This window comes from Penicillium crustosum (assembly GCF_028827405.1).
Source record: "Penicillium crustosum strain IBT 35664 chromosome Unknown utg000002l_segment0_segment0, whole genome shotgun sequence".
In the NCBI taxonomy this organism is placed as follows: Eukaryota; Fungi; Ascomycota; class Eurotiomycetes; order Eurotiales; family Aspergillaceae; genus Penicillium; species Penicillium crustosum.
The window spans coordinates 1,785,194-1,801,054 of NW_026623123.1; the positions used below are offsets into that span (position 1 = coordinate 1,785,194).

Here is a 15,861-nt window from a genome sequence, read left to right on the forward strand (position 1 = left end):
ACAGAAAATACATACATTTTACAAAAACATAACCAAAAGTGATTCAAAGTAGATAGATAGAATCGAATCGCACTTGATTATAAACGTAGATCACATCACGTGACGCTCCATGGCTGACGTTGTTAGAGCTCGGCCACCGACAGCTCTTCCTCCCAGCAACCTTCTCATCTTCCCCATCCTTTTCCAACTATCCACCTGCTGTCTCCTCATTTTCAAGCTTTCTATTTTTCAGATTCTATAATTCTCGATTTTTCGATTTCACCATGTCGACTCTTGAGGACCTCGACGACCTTGAGCAGGAGCAGAGAGACAAGAAGCAAGACCAGAATGGCGATGGCAAGAAGCCCCAAGGCGACGGCGATGCCAATATGGAAGACGCCGACAAAAATGATGAAGAAGAAGAGATGCTGGACGAGGATATCTTGAACTCAAGCACGGCAGACATCGTTACGCGACGGCGGATGCTGGAGAACGAGATGCGAATCATGAAAAGCGAGTTCCAGCGTTTGACACATGAACAAAGTACAATGAGGGAGAAGGTGAAGGATAATCAAGAGAAGATTGAGAACAACAGGTGCGGATTCCCTGGTCCCCGTGTTCGCCGTTCTGCAAGCCCGCGGAGGGTGGCCGGCTTGCGGATCGGCGAAGAGACACTTTGCTTTCAACGGTCTACTGACACTTTAATCTGTGACTATCTAGACAACTACCCTACCTTGTTGGAAACGTTGTCGAGCTATTGGATCTTGATGTGGAGGCAGAGGCAGCAGAGGAAGGGGCTAATATCGACCTGGATGCCACCCGCGTAGGCAAATCCGCTGTCATCAAGACCTCCACCCGCCAGACTATCTTCCTTCCCCTTATTGGCCTTGTCGACCACGAAAAACTGAGGCCCGGTGACTTGATTGGTGTCAACAAGGACTCATATCTCATTCTGGATACACTCCCGGCCGAGTATGACAATCGCGTCAAGGCAATGGAGGTTGACGAGAAGCCTACGGAGAAGTACACAGATATTGGTGGTCTGGATAAGCAGATCGAAGAGATCGTGGAAGCCATCGTATGGCCTATGAAGGAGGCAGAGCGCTTTAAGAAAATCGGCATCAAGGCCCCTAAGGGTGAGCTATTTTCCCCTTTCTCCTGCACTCCAAAGCTAACCTCATTTCCCTTCTGTAGGTGCTTTGATGTACGGACCCCCAGGTACCGGTAAGACGCTTCTCGCCCGTGCCTGTGCCGCCGAGACAAACGCCACATTCCTCAAGCTCGCCGGACCCCAACTGGTGCAGATGTTCATCGGAGACGGCGCCAAGCTTGTGCGCGACTGCTTTGCCCTGGCCAAGGAGAAGGCACCCTCTATCATCTTCATCGACGAGCTGGACGCCGTGGGTACCAAGCGTTTCGACTCAGAGAAATCCGGAGATCGCGAAGTGCAGCGAACCATGCTGGAACTTCTGAACCAACTGGATGGCTTTGCCTCAGACGACCGCATCAAGGTCCTAGCGGCAACCAACCGTGTCGATGTGCTGGACCCTGCCCTCCTGCGTTCCGGTCGTTTGGACCGAAAGATCGAGTTCCCCCTGCCAAACGAGGAAGCCCGCGCCAACATCCTGCAGATCCACTCGCGCAAGATGTCTGTCGAGGACAGCGTCAACTGGGCCGAATTGGCCCGCAGCACGGACGAGTTCGGCGGTGCCCAGCTCAAGGCCGTTTGTGTTGAGGCTGGTATGATTGCACTCCGGAAGGGTCTGAGCAAGATCGGTCATGAGAACTACGTCGATGCTATCGCCGAGGTCCAAGCTAAGAAGAAGGATACCAACATGGGCATCTATGTTTAGAGTAGACCATCTTGCTTTTTATTCCCTGATCCATACACGTTCTCTGCTTTGTTGCCTCTGTTATGTCTCGAGTCATCTCGTGTATGTATGCTCCCTTCGGCTTGAATGGAAGTCGGTAATTCGTTATGCATGAATGGCGTGGACCTCTTATTGCGATTTTCTTTATACATCTTCCAAGTAAATTGTGTTTGATCATTTACTATAATGATACTATCTATATGGCGGAGTAGTGGTCGTAGACAGATACTCGGATTCAAAAACCCTGTTTGATCACTGTGCATCGTAGCATATATCAATAACTGCGACTATAATCACTTATGCATAGCGAATGCCACAGCAGCCTAGAGAACCCCCAGGGGCAAACAAAAAACCGATAAAAAGACACGCAAAGATGCAATGGTCATAAATCCATACCAACAACCGTGGTTCATCACACACACCAACACACCTTCCACCATGAGTTTTGTATAAAAAAATGAACAGACAAGGAGAAAAAAAAAAGAGAAAGCAAAGAGTCAATGAAAAAGGAGAAAAGACAATCCCATCAGAAAGCTCCCGGCCCTAAGTCTTAATTCTTACCCTGGGTATCCTTAAGAGTAACAATGCGATTAAGAACCAACTTCTCATCAGTAGACTCGCGATCAACAGCAAAGTACGCAACACGCATACCCTGGAATCGAATAGAGTGCTTATTCTCACCAGCCTCCGTAACGCCCTCCTCCTTAGGCCACGGTGCCGAGCGGGAGATATCCCGGAATCCAGTCTCGACCATAGCATCCTTGAAGATCTCCTCCGAGTCCGGGTTGATGTCGGCGAGGAAACCAGCCGGGTGGGCAGACGGATCCTCCGACTTGAAGAGCGAGTTGAAAGCACGGACCTCAGCGCGGATGGGGCTGTTGTGCGCGGCCGACTCACCGACCCAGTGGATGAAGGACTTCGGTTTCGTGGTGGGGCTTCGCCTTCGGCGGGCTTCTCGTATTTGGCGTGCACACAGGTGACCTCGCCGGTGGCAGGGTCTGTTTCGAAGGAGGTTGCCGTGATGGGGTAGGGGGCTTTGAGGAGGCCGACTGTTTTGCCTGGGGCGAGACGGAAGTAGTCTGGTGAGTCGACGGTGCGGAAGTCGGAGCGCTCGATGTAGACTGTCTTCGTGAAGGGGATGTTGTGGGTGCCGAAGGCTGGGTCCTTGGAGAAGGGGCAGTCAAGAAGCTCGAGGTGGTCTTCCGGGAGATCGTCAATGATGACCTTGAGCGGCTCGAGGACGACCATCAGACGTGGGACTGTGGTTTCGAGGTACTGGCGGACGGTCTGCTCGAACTTGGCAACCTGGACGTTGGTGGTGTTCTTTGTTACGCCGAGGTCGTTGACGAAGGCGAGGATCGCGCCGGGGGCACGCCGCGACGGCGCAGCGCGATGAGCGTGTACAGGCGTGGGTCATCCCAGTCGCGCACATGTCCTTCCTTGACAAGCTGAATGATCTTGCGCTTGGACAGAACTGTGCCGGTGATGTTGAGACGGCCGTACTCGCGCTGGTTGGGGCGGTAGACCTCCAGCTTATCGCAGAGCCACTCATACGAAACACGGGAAAGCTCGAACTCGGTTGTGCACAGCGAGTGGGAGATTTCCTCAATGCTATCACACAAACAGTGCGCGAAGTCGTAGGTCGGGTAAATCTTCCACTTGCCACCGGTGAGGTGGTGATGCTTGTCCTCGGTGCCCATGATGCGCCAGGCGAACAGATCCCACATCTGCGGGTTCGGGTCTGTGATATCCTGCTTCATGCGAAGCGCTGCCTCGCCAGCCTTATATTTTCCGTCGCGCATGGCACGGAATTCGGCCATGGACTCCTCGATAGGTCGTGTGCGGTGGCTGCATGCAAAGCGTTCTCCGCCGCGCTGGCCGCCCTCGAGCTCACCACGCTGGGCCTTGATCTCGGATTTGTTGCAATGGCAGACATATGCGCCATCACGCTTGATGAGGTCCTCTGCGAGCTCGTAGAGGCGGTCGAAGTTATCACTGGCGTTGGTCTCACGCACAGGTGTAAAGCCCAGCCATGTCACAATCTCCCTAATGGCATTGTAGTACCGCTCCTCCTCGCCTTCTGGGTTGGTATCGTCAAAGCGCAGGATGCACTCGCCGCCGTGGTACTTGGCAAATCCAAAGTTGATTGCGATGGCCTTGCTGTGGCCGATGTGGAGATATCCGTTAGGCTCGGGCGGGAATCGCGTGCGGATCTTGGGGACGGTATCGGAGAGGGGCTTTTCCTGGTAAACGTCGTGCAGGAAGCCGACCTTGAACATAGCATCGGGGTCCCGGGGCGCAGGGGCTTCCTTAGCCTTGGGTGCCTTTGGCTCTCCCTTTGGCTTGGGCTGGTCCTGTCTTGCTAGCTTGGCCGCCGCTTTCTTGGCCGCTGCGGCCTCTTTCTTCTCCTGGCTCTTGGACTTCTTGGGTGGGTCCGTAGGCTCGGTGGCCTCCTTGGGCCTCTCAGGCAGGTCGACAGGCTTTGCGGGGTCCATTGCGACGGATGACGATTGTGAAAGCGAAGGTGGGGGATATTTTTTTCTCAACGAGGGGCTCTTTGTATTCAATGCTTATCAGTTCACATTCGCTTATCGGTCCGATTTAGCCCGGGATGAGTCATCTTCTATACTGCCCGGGTCTGGTCTGGCGATCGTATTCAAGTGACTGTACTTTGTACAATGTACGAGTATACGCCTACTTTTACATATAAAGGATTCTGAGTCATTTTCTACGTTGGTCAATTAATACTATATGGCCAATTTTGTACAAATATGATACAGGGAGTATGCAGACTCAAATGAGACAGGAAGAAGAACAGGGCACATTAAAACTTCCACCGACATGCAATGATACAACAATGAAAGATAGTTCGAATGACCAAGAGCCAAAGCACATTGAATCATTATGCAATGCAACCTCCATCCATATGACACAGCAGTGCGTGTATCATGGACCCTGTATAATGAGATAAGAACCGGCAAACAGGATGATCGAAACGAGATAAGAAAAAGACAACAAGTGCGGGGTATATGGCGTAGAGTATACAAAGACAAATAGAAGGAGAGAAAAAGAGAAGGTCGAGGAGTAGGAAGGATAGGTTAGAAAAGTTGTTTAACGTCAACGAGCTCTGAGTTGCCCGGACGATCACGCTCCATATGGAACCACCAGTCCCGGCCCATTTTGTGGTTCCACGTTCCAGTACAGGTATCTTTGTCCCAGGGTAAGGCCGAGCCCATTGCACTACTGATAGGTGTGATTGGTGTCGAGGGTGTCGTTGGAGACGTACCCATCACAGACCGCCCACTCAAGCTTCCCCAGCCAAATCTGGAAATGGTGGACGCGGGCGACATGGGCTCCTCGGGAGGTGCAATAGAAGGGCTTCCGCTGCCGAAGCAGTTGACGCCTACTCCGGCCGCATATGACAGTGACTGGTTCGAGGCTAGCAGTTGTCTCCATCCAATCAAACCACCGTCTGCCTCCTGGCCAGCGATATCAGGACGGAGGATGAAGTGAGGAATTGATGCGCCTGTTGCAGGATCCCGGAACCCACTACGGCCCATCAAGGTTGGCATACGGAACTCATAGACCGTTTTGGGGGCGCTGTGGTCATTGTCCTCATGTTTAAACCGCTCGCAGGCAGCCCAGATCCCGTAGTCGTCCATTTCCTGGTCGGGCTCTTCCTCGAATTGGGAGTGCTTCGCGTTATCCGGCACATATGCATCCGAGTAATCTTGGATCAGAACTGGCATGCCGGCCTCGGTGTCCTTGGCGGCCATATCAATGAACGTCTGAGCACGGATTCGAGCTGAGGTCAGATTGTTCCCCGCTGGTAGAGCGAGCGGTCGAGTATTCACGGAACCGTGAGAGCTGCGAGGCAAGCTGTATCGGTCCGGTCGGAGTAAGGCTTGCCCTTTTAATATAGGCCGACAGACAGCCTGGAGTGCACCTGGGGGCTCCACATCGCAAGGTGCGCGGAGAGCTTCCAGTTGAGGAAACCCAGCGGAGATGATGCTTTGTGCAAGATGATAATTGGGGGTATTGGAGGGTTTTGTGGGTTTCTGGAAGGGGAGGGTATCAAGCTGGGTGAGGGCTGTACCTGGGTCTGGGCATGCCACATCCCAGTGGAGATATTTTAGAGTTGATGAGGCCAGGATAGGCTGAAAGATCATATCTTCATCTGGCAGAGTTGGACACTTTTCGGTTTGGACTATCTTGAATCGTTCAAGTTGTCGTAGTGATGCAAGGATTTTCGAAACGACTAGCAGTGACTCGACGTTCTGTTCGACCAAGACGAGTGTCTTTAGGGAGAGTGATTCGGGTCGTGACGTGTACTGCGAGAGACCAGCGTCTGTAACCCCGGCCAAGTTCTCCAACCTTAGTGACTCCAGTGGTGGTAGACACATCAATGTGTTATTATCAAAGGAGTCTTTGTTGAAGGAGGTGATGCAAAGGTTTCGCAATGAGGGAAGAAGATTGAACATGCGTAGGGAGATACTAGGCTCCAATGAGCCATTTCCGTTCAACCCATAAAGCATCAGTGTCTCCAGCTTTGTCCATGAGGTGTGATAATCCAGAAACTCGAACATTTGGGAGGGGCCTAGGCTCCCAGGGCAGGAGTCGTCGCGAGGGGACAACTCCGATGCTTCTGCGGGCTCTCCCAAAACCCACGTGTGCTCCTTGAGCTTTTTGCGGGTCGATAAAGCATGGGTCAGGCGATCGAATTCATGGTGGTATGGGATAGACAAGCCTAACAGGCGCTCCAGGTTCGGACACACCATGACCACGGATGCTACCATGTCGCGATACTCCTGCCACAGCGTACCTTGTTTCATCGTAGTAAAGAGCAGGTCTACCTGAGGCACCCGCAGCTCGTATACAAGGTTGGCCAGTAACTTCCGCTCGCGGAGGGTTCGTCTCAGGAGCTTTAGACGGCTCCCTCTCTTCAGACGATATTTCTTGAGTTGGGCCGGGGAGTCATTTCCGACAATGTGTATACTATTGTATCTAGCGTGGCATATTCAATCAGTAAATAGTCTTTGTTTTATATATATATATATATATATTGATAACCTTGAATCAATCAAGGGGAAACAGGACTCAAACTCACAGAGGTCCTCTAACAGCCTTTTCCCAAGAGCGACAGGTCAAGGCTAAGGCGTGTAAATCGCGTTGAAAACACGTGGTACATCCTGTCTGGTGCTGCCCTTTGTGTAACTCCTCTAAATGGTGGATTATCACTTCGTAGACCTCGTGTGGTAATCGACGTTGAATTGGTTCGGTTAACTTGGGAAGAGAATTGACAGAGTCGCATTGGCGGTAAGATGAGGAGGGTGAGGATGGGGAATATGTGGTCGGCACGGTAGAGGCGCTATAGTTGGTTCTGTAGGAGGATATCGAGGAGGTTCGGGAAGCACTTGAATGAACGGAATAGTCGACGTGGTTCTCGGGTATAGAATTATAAGATACCACAGGGGTCTCTGTTCTAGTGGCAACAACACTCATTGTGAATTTGCTTTCGCATCGGAGCAAACGATAGGAAAAAGCAAATTCAATTCCCAATAGGGAGGTGGAGGGGTTCGGGAATGTAGGGGGAAGTTTGAAAACGCGTAATATATGGAGATCGGCAGGTTGTAACCGTTTTTATATAGTTAGAACAACACGCGTCTTAAACAATATGATCAGGAAAGATGAAGAGAATGAAGAGGAAGAATAGTAGGAATATCTGGAAAGTGAGAGGATCAGATACAAAGTAGCACGTCACGTTAGAAAAAGAGAAAAAAGAGAAAAAGAAAAAGAAAAGACAATGTTGGTCGATCTCCCCCACAACAGGAATGAGTTGAAGGTAAACCCGTGGACCTCCATCATTACGGAGTACACTGTAAGCCGTGCAGAGCGTGCCCAGCGGAGACGGGAAGGGGCGGTTCAGGGGTTAACATACGATCTTTTTGTTTATATTCGATACTGGAATTGTTAGTTTTTATTTATGTTTATATAGGAACTGGTAGATTACATTTATATCTATACATCTATATATCTATATATTATTATCTGATATCCTACCATGTTAACCGTACTATCAATATGAAATCTACTATGTACAACATAAGTAAGATGAATATCAAAAACATCCGAGTGTCAAAAGGGTTCGTGGCCTTGACCACACTATCGCCTATTTTGGTTTAACCCCGTGGGTCGTGGCTGAATTAGTCATCCATTATACCCCTTTTCCTGTTCCTTTTTCTCTGTGCTTTTAGATTAATAAGTTATATTATTAGTATCTCTTTGCTTTTAGGGTGATTGAGATTGATATCCAGTACACTGAACTGTTTCACATTATAGTGCTTCATATATAGTTCCAGATTATCCCCTTTCTCTGTTATATGTTGTCTGTTGTATGTTATATTCAAACGGCCCATGCGCATATTATCCTGCAGGCCAATGAAATAGGCAATTAGGCACCTTTCTTTTGACTTTGGATTGATTACTCCCTAAATATGGAGTACTGCATGGCATAAAGGGATCGACATAGGTATCACTATTGACCGTATCAACCTTCTCCATCCCGAGTATAACCAGCCTATCGTATCACCTAGTCTAACCCTTGGAAGGTGTGTCTATTATTATTAAACCTAAAAACCTGACTCAAGTTGACTAAACTCCCTACTTCGTACAATCTTCCTGATCAATAAAGCAAGATCGGCGAATAGGCCACTCACTCCTCGCTCCTTGCAAAAGACTCAACGCGTAGTACGGAGTAGTCCATCTACATCATTCCTACCTCACATTTTACGATATATATATATATATATATACGTATGTATGGCCAACTCAAAGCGGAACTTTCGGGTATGTAGGGAGATATGTATATCTCAATCCACTCCGACAGATCGAAACGTGGAACAGAACCACAGCTGAAACTCCGATCTAGTGGAGACGCACCGAGGGTCTAACTCCAGTACTGCGGCCAATTGCGCCATTGCATGTCATTGTACTGACGACTACTCCGTAGGGCTTGAGAGTGCCACTTTCGGGGTGTTCCTCAGATTTGGAATTCCATGTGGAAGATCCACTTATCCGCGTGTGTGTCTGCATTACAATCGGGACAGGAACCGAAACCAAATACTCCATAATAGACTTGAGCACGTCGGGGAGGGTTCTGATGTCGGTATACTCAAGTAATTCAATTCGTAAGCTATGTATATATATATGTTTGGCGTTCTATATCTACAATTTGATGAAGAAAACCTTGGACGCTCGCAGTATCGGTAATTCAATTATTTATCGTTTTATGCTACCTACAAGGCAAGGCCAGAAGCATGATCACCTCACTCCAATACACACATAATATAAGAGCCACAAGGATCCACAGTCACTTCCCACCCCTTTGTTCCAATCATAGAAATTGGCCAGCGTGATACCCGGGGCCTTGGCGATTCTCTCACAAGTGTCGTCACTCCCAACTCGATAGAACGTGTTACAAGTCCCAACCATGCCGCTCTGGGTCGGCGTTGGCGTAGCCATCTCATTGTCTTTGGTAGTTGTTGTCGGCTTGGCATCCACGTTCACGGCACCGACGCAAATGTAGTAATCGGGCCAAAGCCCGCTGCAGGTGGATCCTATGTCCGTATTCCATTTCGATAGTTGCTCAGTGCTGATCCCACAGCTTGTGGCAATCTCGCCACAGTCATCTCCAGATTTGACCTTGTAGAAGGTATCGCAGTTGCCCACCATTCCTGCACGTGTGGGAGTGGGAGTTACGATTCCAATTGCTGCTGTCGTGGCCGTGGTTGTTGGGTTGGGATCAACTCCGATAATGGATACACAGACGTAGTGGTTCACCAAGAGACCGGAGCAGTCATTTTTGATCTCGGGGTTGTATTGGTTGAATTGGGCCATTGAGATTCCATACCTGTGAGCAATGTTTCCACATTCATCGCCGTCGACGACCAAGTGGAAAGCATCACAGTTATTCACCATACCCGGGCGGATAGGAGTTGGAGTTGTGATACTGTTTGCGGGGGTAGTGGGATTTACGGTTGTGCGTGTCGGATCAACGCCGGTGGAAGCCGCTAGAGGAGAAGCCGCCGGAGTGGACGTTGCTGCATTAGCCGCCGCTATACTGGAGGCCGCTGCACTAGACGCTGCTGCACTAGATGCTGATATACTAGAGGCCGCTGCACTCGACGCTGCTGCACTGGACGCTGCTATGCTAGAGGCCGCTGCACTGGATGCTGCTGCACTCGCTGCTGCTATACTGGAAAACGCTGCACTAGAAGCTGCTGCACTTGATGCCGCTATACTAGATGCTGCTTCAGCGGACGCTGCTGCGCTAGATGCTGCCGCACTTGATGCCGCTATACTAGATGCCGCTGCACTGGACGCTTCCGCACTAGACGCTGCTATGCTGGACGCTGCCGCACTAGACGCCGCCGCACTGGACGCGGTTATGCTGGACGCCGCTGAGCTGGACGCTTCTGCACTGGATGCCGCTATACTGGATGCCGCCGCACTGGACGCTGCAGCACTGGAGGCCGCTATGCTAGATGCCGCCGCACTGGATGCTGCAGCACTGGAAGCCGCTATGCTAGAGGCCGCCGCACTGGATGCCGCTGCACTGGATGCCGCTTCATCGGATGCTGCCGCACTGGATGCTGATGCACTGGATGCCGCTATACTAGAAGCCGCCGCACTAGATGCCGCTGCACCAGAAGCCGCTATACTAGATGCCGCTGCACTAGAGGCTGCTGCACTAGAGGCGGCTGAACTAGAGGCTGCTATACTAGAGGCTGCTGAACTTGACGCTGCCGCGCTAGAAGCCGAGATACTAGAGGCTGCCGCGCTGGATGCTGCTGCACTGGATGCCGCTGCACTGGACGCTGCCGCACTGGACGCTGCCGCGCTGGACGCTGCCGCACTGGACGCTGCCGCACTGGATGCCGCTGCACTGGACGCCGCTGCACTAGAGTCTGCTCCGCCATAAGGTACCGCACTGGAAGTTGACGTTGCGGTCGTGGGCTGAGGGTCAGGCGTTCCAAACGCTTCAACGCAGTAGGAGTGATAATCGAGGAAGTTGCCGCAGCTCGCTGTTATAGAAGGGTTTTGTTCCAATCAAAACGAAGATTAGTGGAATGGGCACGCATTAAGATGGTAAATATGAACTAACCCATTGTAGGAACTCTTCCATGCTAATGCCCCAACTGGACGGCATGTCCTTGCAGGCAACTGACCCATCATTATCCCACCACCACGAACAAGTCAAAGTAGTTTTTGAGTCATGCGGGAACTTAGGTATCTCGTCCCTTCGGAGCTTTGTTCCGGCAGCAAAGGCGCTCGTGATCCAAAACAGACCCAAAAGGGCGGCGCACATCTTGCCAACCATGCTAGAAAAAGCTTAATCGCAAACAAGGAATCGATACTAGAAGGTAATCGAATCAGGTGAGTACTTGGCCATCTTGGTATTTATATAGAAGGTTTGCCCAAATCAAGCTTATATTAAGATGGATTAGGGTAGATCGGCATAAACGTTGGAACCCGAATGTTTAATTGGATTCCGAGGTTCTCTGCTATAGATCCGAGGCATGCCAATAAGAGCTCGCAGCCTATACATCCACTTGCAAATCAGGATAATTAGAATGATGTTGCATTCTGTTCAAAGTCGAAATTCTCATGTTGGCTCAACAACGGTCAAATATTGGCCATAAAACCCGCCAAGACCGGCTCGCTTTCGCTTATGCAGGGTATGCAAGGTGGAAGTTGAAATTCCATCAAACCGGTAATGGTAGCATTCTACGGGAATCTCCCGTTTTTAGCGTCGGTTAGATCCGAGGGATATCTACGAAGATGTTTAGTAACCTGACCCTGCATGGAAACTACCAGCGTGGATTGGCTGATCAACCTTTTCCCTAAGGCGAAGAAATGAAGGGGGAAAGATAAGGGGGGTCCGATGGGTTGGCCATTGATGAAGGGAAGAAGAGAAAGTACTGTTTGATGGGATAGGGGTGGGGCTACGAGTGATAACTGTTGCATATGTGACTACCTAGGTATGTACCTATGTACCTACAATTTCAAAGTACATAGCTAGGCACTCCATACCTTATTAAGGCAACTCGAACTGCAACTTACGCGATATGACCGTCCCTCTCTTCATGTATAGTTGGTACTTTACAGCTTGTACAAGCCATTGGCACACAGTCTGAAATCCTGTTCTGGAAGTACGAACGCATGAGAGAGATGATAGCCTGTGGAAGTGGAAGATATACCGATATCTACCTTGAAAACGACATTGTTGTCGAAGGAATCTGTGTCGTTTTGGTATGATGCACAAGAGATGCGAATAGTGGCTCTGTGGCCCTGTATATTCTACACAGGTAGTCTTCCTGTTTGTTTGTTTGTTTTCCAAAGCTTCTTTCCCTTGTCTTCCTGAAATCCTCTGCTCGGTCTCGACTCTCGACTCTCGACTCAACCTTCAAAACCAAGAACAACGCCACAGAATGCTGGATAAAACTATGTAACATGATGCCATTTGTGACTATTACATTATGGTAGACTATCAGAAGCAATCAAAGACTACTGCTTAGATCGGTCATCAACATTCCCGCAAGCAATATGGAATATGGAATCCTAATTCGCCCCTTTCAACAAAGCAGTAACATCGTTTTCTTATCGGGTCATGTTTTCTTGTTTGTCCGGCTTCTCATTTCTGGCTTCCTCTTGGCAAATATGGTTGCATGTAACCCCAGGTCCCCTATCTCTTACCCTGTATGGATACCAAGGGAGAAGTAGCAATACTAAGCAGTAGTGGAGGATCCCCCACATTAACCTCCCAACTCCCCAGGTGCCTCAATACCTTATAAATAACGAGGAGCGGGAATTAGATGGTCAAATAATGGGGGTTTTCTAGATCTGGACGTGGTTCCGACGGAAAGATGACGAGGCAAGCCAAGCTGCCACCGATGGTGCATTCAAGCGCCTGCGCCTCATTGTCATGCAAGATGGCGATCCAAATGGAATCCATTCGTGCCTAGAGGAATAGTGTATCTTTTTAAGAACAAGGAAGAATTTGGCCCAAGTTTACATGCATGGAAAGAATGGTTGAGATCCATGCATACGTATGAGCTTAATATCAGCGAATTTGGTCAGATCCCAAGTAATCACAACCCCTCAAGGTTTATTCATCATTGCAAGTAATTCTGTAAATGCAGCCTAAATTCTGCTATCGGTGTTAATAATACAGTCGGATCGGGCGATAGCAAAAAAAGCGAAATCTACTCCTCGTCACTATCCTCTTCAATACCAGAAACTTCATCTTCCGAACGAACATCTCCAAAGACCCCATGGTCCAAAATCGATGGCTTTGCCTTCACGTTTTTAGAAAGAAGTCCGAGGAGAAGGTTGTTGTCATCGGGCCGACTGCCCGCAGCCCCGTCTAGCACAAAGCTATACTCATGGCCCCATCTCCTCAACCAGCGCCAAAAGCATATTACGCGGGAGATATCTCCCCGCGGTCCCCCAAAATGGCCTTCCCTTCTCGGCCCGGAGAATTGCGGCCGCTTGGCTTGACTTTCCTTGGCTGCTATGTTGCCAACACATACGCAGCATTTGAACACAGTAGTGAAAGTACAGGTACCGGGCTGCAGGTCTGAAACTAGACCGGAACCTGAGCTTCCGGCCTTCAAGTTGCCCATAGGTAAGTTCTCCCCATCGCGAGATCTGTTGCTCATTCATCTCCCAATCAGGGTCAATAATTCTCACCCTGTACTCCCGGGGTTCACGGCTAAGCCAACTCTTAACCGTAGACACCAACGCATTCTCCTGAACATTGGGAACATCTGGAACTATAACAAACTTGCCAGCATCAAAATACCGCTCAAGCTTTCTGCACATGAGGAGGCCATTACGGGGTGAGAAAAGTTCCCCCGGTCGTGTCTTGCCAAATATGGCGTCCATGGTATCCTGCCCGTTCATATAGGGGAACAGGTGAGACGCTTGGATATCATCGTCGTCCGTATAGTCCCCGAGAATGGGACACCAAACCCATTCTTTGGTCGGGTGCTTTGCCTCATAAGCTTGGATCATATCTGCCCGAAAGCTACTCTGCTGGTTTGTGTCCCGCTGACCAGCGCCTGTGCCCTTGATGGCCAAGCCCATGCTAGAAGTCGTGAAGAGTTTCATAAAAGAAGATCTCAAACTCCTTCGAGGCGGCCCATTCTGCAACTGGAAAACCCTGTCCTCACAGATTTTTTTCGTCTGCTGTTGTGCTTTGATCCTTTCCAATATCCTTTTCCCTTCGTCCGTCTTTTCCCACGTCTCCTCTACCCCGTCAAAACTTCTAAGTGAAATTTTCTAATCTACTTCTGATCTTTCCAAGCCGATCTTCTCTATTTTGACCGCTTGGCTCCAAAATTTATGGTCAAATGACCCATATGCCTTCCAAGGCTTTCGAGTGGTTTGCAAATCTGCCGTGAGTTCGTGTTTCCGTTTCTTGAGGATGCGTATTGTATCTGATTCAGTGTAGAGGGATTCCATTGATTTGTTTATGGAATCCATGATTATGGCTAGGGAACGGAGATTTGAGATTCGATATCGGTATTGCAGCTTCGAGGTTGAAGATGAGGTCCTAGAGTGATTCACGAACCTTGATGGGGACGAAATGAATATAGGAATTTGGAGGGTAAGCTCACAAAAAGGAAGTTCTAGTCACTCGGAGGTCACTCAATAGCAGTTGAGTCAAATCTACCTAAGGTTTACCCCGACACCTAAACAGGCAGTTGACGTGGTACTTTCCAAATGGACTATCATTGGCCGTAAAGTATACACGCTCACAATTTCGCCTTATCCTTCCCCTTCCCCTCCCCCTCATCTTCCCTAAACCGATAAACAATATCTTCAAAGCTCCTTGTAGGAAAGACGTAGAACCACCTCAAGTCCACATTCCCAGTATTAACAATCCCATGCTCAGCATCCGAAGGAATAAAAACCGTACTCCCAGCCCGCACTCTGCTCACAACCCCGTCGATAGTCACATCGCCCTCGCCCTCAAGAATATGATATATCTCAGGCTGCGTGTGGCGGTGCGCACATAGGTGGCCGGTGTCTGGTGGACAGATTGCTATTCCTGCGCAGAGGTCTGTGGACTCTGTTTGCGGGGCTGAGATCAAGGTGTGCCAGGATACATCGCCGTGAGTTGGGGTTGGGAATGATTCTGGGGGTATTGTTTGCGTGTAGGATGAAGGGATGATTGTTGGTTTTGGTTTGGAGATCATTTTGGGGTTGGGATATGTATGTGGGGGGGAGTCAGTTTGAGGGCGAAGGGGAGGGGAGGGGGGCTTTATACTTTATTTCTATGTTGTTGCACCTTCCTATCTACAAAGGAAGTAGCAGGATGGGAAGGAGTAGAGTTGTCGGGGAAACATTTTCTTAAAAGAGAAAGTAGGTCCCGAACGTAGTCTAGACCTACAGATTGCGTGAACAGATAGAACAGATAGAACAGCAATCGTGCAAATTTAGATTTAATATCATTATTAGTTGACAGAATGAAGACAAATCTAGGCAGGCCTCTACTCATATGCTATATTATATGTTCCTTGATGAGGTACAAAAACCCGAAGCCAGACAAGGCAGTCGATGACATTATAGGGGGAAACAACATTCCATGAGAAAAGAGAGCTTTGGAAGAGTAGCAAATTATTCCACCGCAATCACGGAAGGATTGTATGGAAGAATCTGACATTTAATTAGAACAGCATATCCGTCCTTCCCCGTGTAAATGTTTAGACGCAGATCGAGCCCTAGGAGATGGCGATACCAGTCGCCAGTTTTAACGCCATGAAAATGGAACTGGAATAAAACCCTCTGCTACCACTCGGTCGTCCCCAAATATGGGTAGCTTTGTCCAAACCTGAATATGCAAAGAAAAGGAAAAGCTGTGAGGAAAGATTCCTCAAAATACCACCGTACCGTGTTGGAACAGGAAACTCCACGAAATGAGGAAGCAAAGGTAGAAGCAGGAGAA

At 49.4% G+C, this 15,861-nt stretch overlaps 8 protein-coding genes across 8 annotated transcripts; 2 read left to right on the forward strand and 6 right to left on the reverse strand.

Annotated features, from left to right (window-relative positions):
- Window positions 1-263: 263 nt before the first annotated feature.
- N7487_004208 (proteasome regulatory particle base subunit RPT5) lies at window positions 264-1,832 on the forward strand (the record flags this gene model as incomplete). Its single annotated transcript, XM_056871955.1, has 3 exons — window positions 264-574; window positions 700-1,115; window positions 1,174-1,832. 3 exons carry the CDS (start codon window positions 264-266, stop codon window positions 1,830-1,832), a joined length of 1,386 nt encoding a protein of 461 aa, XP_056729675.1.
- A 568-nt stretch (window positions 1,833-2,400) lies between these two features.
- N7487_004209 (uncharacterized protein) lies at window positions 2,401-3,098 on the reverse strand (the record flags this gene model as incomplete). Its single annotated transcript, XM_056871956.1, has 2 exons — window positions 2,401-2,682; window positions 2,748-3,098. 2 exons carry the CDS (start codon window positions 3,096-3,098, stop codon window positions 2,401-2,403), a joined length of 633 nt encoding a protein of 210 aa, XP_056729676.1.
- An 80-nt stretch (window positions 3,099-3,178) lies between these two features.
- Window positions 3,179-4,345, reverse strand: N7487_004210 (uncharacterized protein; the record flags this gene model as incomplete). Its single annotated transcript, XM_056871957.1, has 1 exon — window positions 3,179-4,345. One exon carries the CDS (start codon window positions 4,343-4,345, stop codon window positions 3,179-3,181), a length of 1,167 nt encoding a protein of 388 aa, XP_056729677.1.
- A 603-nt stretch (window positions 4,346-4,948) lies between these two features.
- On the reverse strand, window positions 4,949-7,352 carry N7487_004211 (uncharacterized protein; the record flags this gene model as incomplete). Its single annotated transcript, XM_056871958.1, has 2 exons — window positions 4,949-6,854; window positions 6,958-7,352. The coding sequence occupies 2 exons, from the start codon at window positions 7,350-7,352 to the stop codon at window positions 4,949-4,951; spliced, it is 2,301 nt and encodes a 766-aa protein (XP_056729678.1).
- Window positions 7,353-9,170: 1,818 nt separating this feature from the next.
- N7487_004212 (LysM peptidoglycan-binding domain-containing protein) lies at window positions 9,171-9,746 on the reverse strand (the record flags this gene model as incomplete). The annotated part of the gene is made up of 1 exon (XM_056871959.1): window positions 9,171-9,746. The coding sequence occupies one exon, from the start codon at window positions 9,744-9,746 to the stop codon at window positions 9,171-9,173; it is 576 nt and encodes a 191-aa protein (XP_056729679.1).
- A 22-nt stretch (window positions 9,747-9,768) lies between these two features.
- Window positions 9,769-10,830, forward strand: N7487_004213 (uncharacterized protein; the record flags this gene model as incomplete). The annotated part of the gene is made up of 1 exon (XM_056871960.1): window positions 9,769-10,830. The coding sequence occupies one exon, from the start codon at window positions 9,769-9,771 to the stop codon at window positions 10,828-10,830; it is 1,062 nt and encodes a 353-aa protein (XP_056729680.1).
- A 2,284-nt stretch (window positions 10,831-13,114) lies between these two features.
- On the reverse strand, window positions 13,115-13,997 carry N7487_004214 (uncharacterized protein; the record flags this gene model as incomplete). The annotated part of the gene is made up of 2 exons (XM_056871961.1): window positions 13,115-13,275; window positions 13,442-13,997. 2 exons carry the CDS (start codon window positions 13,995-13,997, stop codon window positions 13,115-13,117), a joined length of 717 nt encoding a protein of 238 aa, XP_056729681.1.
- Window positions 13,998-14,668: 671 nt separating this feature from the next.
- On the reverse strand, window positions 14,669-15,112 carry N7487_004215 (Cupin 2 conserved barrel; the record flags this gene model as incomplete). The annotated part of the gene is made up of 1 exon (XM_056871962.1): window positions 14,669-15,112. One exon carries the CDS (start codon window positions 15,110-15,112, stop codon window positions 14,669-14,671), a length of 444 nt encoding a protein of 147 aa, XP_056729682.1.
- Window positions 15,113-15,861: the final 749 nt, after the last annotated feature.